Below are 7,500 nucleotides of genomic sequence, written 5' to 3'. Positions count from 1 at the left end.
CCACAGTGTCCAAAGAAGAGGACCACTCACCACAGTGTCCAAAGAAAAGGACCACTCACCACTCACCACAGTGTCCAAAGAAAAGGACCACTCACCACCGTGTCCAAAGAAGAGGACCACTCACACAGTGTCCAAAGAAGAGGACCACTCACACAGTGTCCAAAGAACAGGACCACTCACCACAGTGTCCAAAGAAGAGGACCACTCACCACAGTGTCCAAAGAACAGGACCACTCACCACTCACCACAGTGTCCAAAGAAGAGGACCACTCACCACAGTGTCCAAAGAAGAGGACCACTCACCACAGTGTCCAAAGAAGAGGACCACTCACCACAGTGTCCAAAGAAGAGGACCACTCACCACTCACCACAGTGTCCAAAGAAAAGGACCACTCACCACAGTGTCCAAAGAAGAGGACCACTCACCACAGTGTCCAAAGAAGAGGACCACTCACCACAGTGTCCAAAGAAGAGGACCACTCACCACAGTGTCCAAAGAAGAGGACTACTCACCACAGTGTCCAAAGAAGTGGACCACTCACCACAGTGTCCAAAGAAGAGGACCACTCACACAGTGTCCAAAGAAGAGGACCACTCACCACTCACCACAGTGTCCAAAGAAGAGGACCACTCACACAGTGTCCAAAGAAGAGGACCACTCACCACTCACCACAGTGTCCAAAGAAAAGGACCACTCACCACTCACCACAGTGTCCAAAGAAAAGGACCACTCACCACAGTGTCCAAAGAAGAGGACCACTCACCACAGTGTCCAAAGAAGAGGACCACTCACCACAGTGTCCAAAGAAGAGGACCACTCACCACAGTGTCCAAAGAAGAGGACCACTCACCACTCACCACAGTGTCCAAAGAAAAGGACCACTCACCACAGTGTCCAAAGAAGAGGACCACTCACCACAGTGTCCAAAGAAGAGGACCACTCACCACAGTGTCCAAAGAACAGGACCACTCACCACAGTGTCCAAAGAAGAGGACCACTCACCACTCACCACAGTGTCCAAAGAACAGGACCACTCACCACAGTGTCCAAAGAAGAGGACCACTCACCACTCACCACAGTGTCCAAAGAAGAGGACCACTCACCACAGTGTCCAAAGAAGAGGACCACTCACCACACCAAAGAAGAGGACCACTCACCACAGTGTCCAAAGAAGTGGACCACTCACCACAGTGTCCAAAGAAGAGGACCACTCACACAGTGTCCAAAGAAGAGGACCACTCACCACTCACCACAGTGTCCAAAGAAGAGGACCACTCACCACAGTGTCCAAAGAAGAGGACCACTCACCACAGTGTCCAAAGAACAGGACCACTCACCACAGTGTCCAAAGAAGAGGACCACTCACCACTCACCACAGTGTCCAAAGAAGAGGACCACTCACCACAGTGTCCAAAGAAGAGGACCACTCACCACAGTGTCCAAAGAACAGGACCACTCACCACAGTGTCCAAAGAAGAGGACCACTCACCACAGTAAAGAAGAGGACTACTCACCACAGTGTCCAAAGAAGAGGACCACTCACCACTCACCACAGTGTCCAAAGAAGAGGACCACTCACCACAGTGTCCAAAGAAGAGGACTACTCACCACAGTGTCCAAAGAAGAGGACCACTCACCACAGTGTCCAAAGAAGAGGACCACTCACCACAGTGTCCAAAGAAGAGGACCACTCACCACAGTGTCCAAAGAAGTGGACCACTCACCACAGTGTCCAAAGAACAGGACCACTCACCACTCACCACAGTGTCCAAAGAACAGGACCACTCACCACAGTGTCCAAAGAAGAGGACCACTCACCACTCACCACAGTGTCCAAAGAAGAGGACCACTCACCACAGTGTCCAAAGAACAGGACCACTCACCACAGTGTCCAAAGAAGAGGACCACTCACCACTCACCACAGTGTCCAAAGAAGAGGACCACTCACCACAGTGTCCAAAGAAGAGGACCACTCACCACAGTGTCCAAAGAACAGGACCACTCACCACTCACCACAGTGTCCAAAGAAAAGGACCACTCACCACTCACCACAGTGTCCAAAGAAGAGGACCACTCACCACAGTGTCCAAAGAAGAGGACCACTCACCACTCACCACAGTGTCCAAAGAAGAGGACCACTCACCACAGTGTCCAAAGAACAGGACCACTCACCACTCACCACAGTGTCCAAAGAAGAGGACCACTCACCACAGTGTCCAAAGAAGAGGACCACTCACCACTCACCACAGTGTCCAAAGAAGAGGACCACTCACCACAGTGTCCAAAGAACAGGACCACTCACCACAGTGTCCAAAGAAGAGGACCACTCACCACTCACCACAGTGTCCAAAGAAGAGGACCACTCACCACAGTGTCCAAAGAAGTGGACCACTCACCACTCACCACAGTGTCCAAAGAACAGGACCACTCACCACAGTGTCCAAAGAAGAGGACCACTCACCAGAGTTCCAGGTCTCCAGGTCCACGATGACCTGCGTGTCCAGCAGGTGCTGAGCGATGGTCAAAGCGCGCTCTTTTGTCAGGGAAGCCAGGTCCCTGGAGAGGGAGAGCTGGTCAGGGGGCAGGAGGAGGTGGGGGTGGTGCCGGATCCACAGGGTCAGCTGGGCCCCGCTGAAACACTTTTGGCGGTCCTGCAGGTCATGGTGCAGGCGGTGCAGGGCGGTGAGGGGCACACCGGGTCTGGTGCCTCCCCCCCCATCCTCCCCCTGGCCCCCCCGGGGCGTGCCGTCCCCCGCCGTGTACTGTGGAGCAGGCAGTTCAGTTCCCTTCACCTCAGACACACTTTATCAATCCACATGGAAAGAAACGTGTGCAATCACAGGCTGGTTAACACCAGCATAAAATGATCATGCACACCATACAAGACATATAGACAAGTCAAATAAGAACTCACGGCAGCTGATGATGGACTGAAACAAACCACACATCCTCACACACAGTCTTTAACAATTATCACACACATCATCACTCACACGCACACAGTCTTTAACAATTATCACACACATCATCACTCACACACACACACACACACACACAGTCTTTAACAATTATCACACACATCATCACTCACACGCACACAGTCTTTAACAATTATCACACACATCATCACTCACACGCACACACACACACACACACACACAGTCTTTAACAATTATCACACACATCATCACTCACACACACACACACATACACACTCACACACACAAACACACATTTCCAAACACACACAAACACATGCATTAATATACACGTACGCACATGTATACATACTCACACACACACATTCATAAACAAAAACACACATGCACTCACATTCATATATGCAAATTCACAAACACATTTGTGCATGCACATTCATAAACACACACACACTCACTCATCCATACCGCCACCATATACAGATACACACATGCATGCTTGCGCGCGCGCGCGCACACACACACACACACACATTCACAAACCCCAACACACATATGAATGAAGATCAGAGTGAACTAATAATTTTTTTTTTTTTCCTTCTTTTATTGTGAGGCAGAGAGGGAGGGGGAAGAGACAGACATGGACAGAAAGACACAGCCAGCCAGAGAGACAGACATATAGACAGAAAGACACAGCCAGAGAGACAGACATATAGACAGAAAGACACAGACAGCCAGAGAGACAGACATATGGACAGAAAGACACAGACAGCCAGTGAGACAGACATGGACAGAAAGACACAGCCAGCCAGAGAGACAGACATATAGACAGAAAGACACAGACAGCCAGAGAGACAGACATATAGACAGAAAGACACAGCCAGAGAGACAGACATATAGACAGAAAGACACAGACAGCCAGAGAGACAGACATATAGACAGAAAGACACAGACAGACAGAGAGACAGACATATAGACAGAAAGACACAGACAGACAGAGAGACAGACATATAGACAGAAAGACACAGCCAGCCAGAGAGACAGACATATAGACAGAAAGACACAGCCAGCCAGAGAGACAGACATATAGACAGAAAGACACAGACAGCCAGAGAGACAGACATATAGACAGAAAGACACAGACAGACAGAGAGACAGACATATAGACAGAAAGACACAGCCAGCCAGAGAGACAGACATGGACAGAAAGACACAGCCAGCCAGAGAGACAGACATATAGACAGAAAGACACAGGCAGCCAGAGAGACAGACATGGACAGAAAGACACAGACAGCCAGTGAGACAGACATGGACAGAAAGACACAGCCAGCCAGAGAGACAGACATATAGACAGAAAGACACAGACAGCCAGAGAGACAGACATATAGACAGAAAGACACAGCCAGCCAGAGAGACAGACATATAGACAGAAAGACACAGACAGAGAGACAGACATATAGACAGAAAGACACAGACAGAGAGACAGACATATAGACAGAAAGACACAGACAGAGAGATAGACATATAGACAGAAAGACACAGACAGCCAGAGAGACAGACATATAGACAGAAAGACACAGCCAGCCAGAGAGACAGACATGGACAGAAAGACACAGCCAGCCAGAGAGACAGACATGGACAGAAAGACACAGACAGCCAGAGAGACAGACATGGACAGAAAGACACAGCCAGCCAGAGAGACAGACATATAGACAGAAAGACACAGACAGCCAGAGAGACAGACATATAGACAGAAAGACACAGACAGCCAGAGAGACAGACATATAGACAGAAAGACACAGCCAGCCAGAGAGACAGACATATAGACAGAAAGACACAGACAGACAGAGAGACAGACATATAGACAGAAAGACACAGACAGCCAGAGAGACAGACATATAGACAGAAAGACACAGACAGCCAGAGAGACAGACATATAGACAGAAAGACACAGCCAGAGAGACAGACATATAGACAGAAAGACACAGACAGCCAGAGAGACAGACATATAGACAGAAAGACACAGACAGCCAGAGAGACAGACTGTTAGACAGAAAGACACAGCCAGCCAGAGAGACAGACATATAGACAGAAAGACACAGACAGCCAGAGAGACAGACATATAGACAGAAAGACACAGCCAGCCAGAGAGACAGACATATAGACAGAAAGACACAGCCAGCCAGAGAGACAGACATATAGACAGAAAGACACAGCCAGCCAGAGAGACAGACATATAGACAGAAAGACAGCCAGCCAGTGAGACAATTAGACAGAAAGACACAGACAGCCAGACATGAGAGGTAGAGAGACAGGTAAGAGAGAGAGAGAGAGAGAGAGAGAGAGACAGAGACAGACAGACAGTGGCAGGGGAACACAGTGCAGACAGACACTGACCCTGTCCATCAAGTTCTGGTAGAGGGCCATCAGCTGTAGGCTGGACAGTGTCCACAGCTGGAGCTTCGTCATCACACCCTCCTGGACATAGACACACACCATACATCACACCCTCCTGGACACAGACACACACCATACATCACACCCTCCTGGACACATAGACACACACCATACATCACACATCCCTCCTGGACACATAGACACACACCATACATCACACCCTCCTGGACATAGACACACCATACATCACACATCCCTCCTGGACATAGACACACACCATACATCACACCCTCCTGGACATAGACACACACCATACATCACACCCTCCTGGACATAGACACACACCATACATCACACATCCCTCCTGGACATAGACACACACCATACATCACACCCTCCTGGACATAGACACACACCATACATCACACCCTCCTGGACATAGACACACACCATACATCACACCCTCCTGGACATAGACACACACCATACATCACACATCTCTGCTGGACATAGACACACACCATACATCACACCCTCCTGGACACATAGACACACACCATACATCACACATCCCTCCTGGACATAGACACACACCATACATCACACATCCCTCCTGGACACAGACACACACCATACATCACACCCTCCTGGACATAGACACACACCATACATCACACATCCCTCCTGGACATAGACACACACCATACATCACACATCCCTCCTGGACACATAGACACACACCATACATCACACATCCCTCCTGGACACATAGACACACACCATACATCACACATCCCTCCTGGACATAGACACACACCATACATCACACCCTCCTGGACATAGACACACACCATACATCACACATCCCTCCTGGACATAGACACACACCATACATCACACATCCCTCCTGGACATAGACACACACCATACATCACACCCTCCTGGACACATAGACACACACCATACATCACACCCTCCTGGACATAGACACACACCATACATCACACATCCCTCCTGGACATAGACACACACCATACATCACACCCTCCTGGACACATAGACACACACCATACATCACACCCTCCTGGACATAGACACACACCATACCTCACACCCTCCTGGACACATAGACACACACCATACATCACACATCCCTCCTGGACATAGACACACACCATACATCACACCCTCCTGGACACACAGACACACACCATACATCACACATCCCTCCTGGACACATACACACACACCATACATCACACATCCCTCCTGGACATAGACACACACCATACATCACACCCTCCTGGACATAGACACACACCATACATCACACATCCCTCCTGGACACATAGACACACACCATACATCACACATCCCTCCTGGACACATAGACACACACCATACATCACACCCTCCTGGACACATAGACACACACCATACATCACACATCCCTCCTGGACACATAGACACACACCATACATCACACATCCCTCCTGGACACATAGACACACACCATACATCACACATCCCTCCTGGACACATAGACACACACCATACATCACACATCCCTCCACTAACACATGACACCACACACCACACACACCCCTCCTGAACACCCACACTGACCTTATATAACACACCCCTCCTGTAACACACATGATACACACACACCATATATCACACCCCCCCTCCTGAGCACACACACACACAGACCTTATATCACACATCCCTCCTGTAACACACACGATACACACACAAACACCATATATCACACACACAGATGTCCCACATCCCTCATGTAACACACACATGCCATGTCACCACCCCTTCCTGGAACACAAACATCATATATCAGACATCCCTCCTGAATCACACACACACACACACAAACACACACACACACACACACCATACACACCATCCACCAACCCACCCACACACACACAGGAGGGAGATCAGAGGCCACGATTTCACACAGAACAACACTGCTATTTCAAGGACAGTATATTTTTTTTCATTTTTTTTCAGGCTGACAGTGAAATACTGCACAGACAGAGAGGAGTGGGTGTGAGAGGAAAGACTTACTGCCTGTGACAGACAGAGAGGAGTGGGTGTGAGAGGAAAGACTTACTGTCTGTGACAGACAGAGAGGAGTGGGTGTGA

At 49.3% G+C, this 7,500-nt stretch overlaps 1 protein-coding gene across 1 annotated transcript in view; it reads right to left on the bottom strand.

Moving 5' to 3' along the window:
- The window catches only part of LOC143293368 (uncharacterized), a 115,986-nt gene that overhangs the window by 18,753 nt on the left and 89,733 nt on the right, over nucleotides 1-7,500 (bottom strand). The window contains exons 29-30 of the mRNA XM_076604174.1: nucleotides 5,338-5,418; nucleotides 2,463-2,763 (exon numbers count right to left, since the gene is read on the bottom strand). Of these exons, the coding sequence (XP_076460289.1) occupies nucleotides 2,463-2,763; nucleotides 5,338-5,418 (382 nt within the window). The remainder of the gene's footprint in view (nucleotides 1-2,462; nucleotides 2,764-5,337; nucleotides 5,419-7,500) is intronic.

This window comes from Babylonia areolata, chromosome 19, assembly GCF_041734735.1.
Source record: "Babylonia areolata isolate BAREFJ2019XMU chromosome 19, ASM4173473v1, whole genome shotgun sequence".
NCBI lineage: Eukaryota > Metazoa > Mollusca > Gastropoda > Neogastropoda > Buccinidae > Babylonia > Babylonia areolata.
The sequence above is the reverse complement of the archived record's forward strand: the minus strand, read 5'-3'. Positions and strand labels throughout refer to the sequence as shown.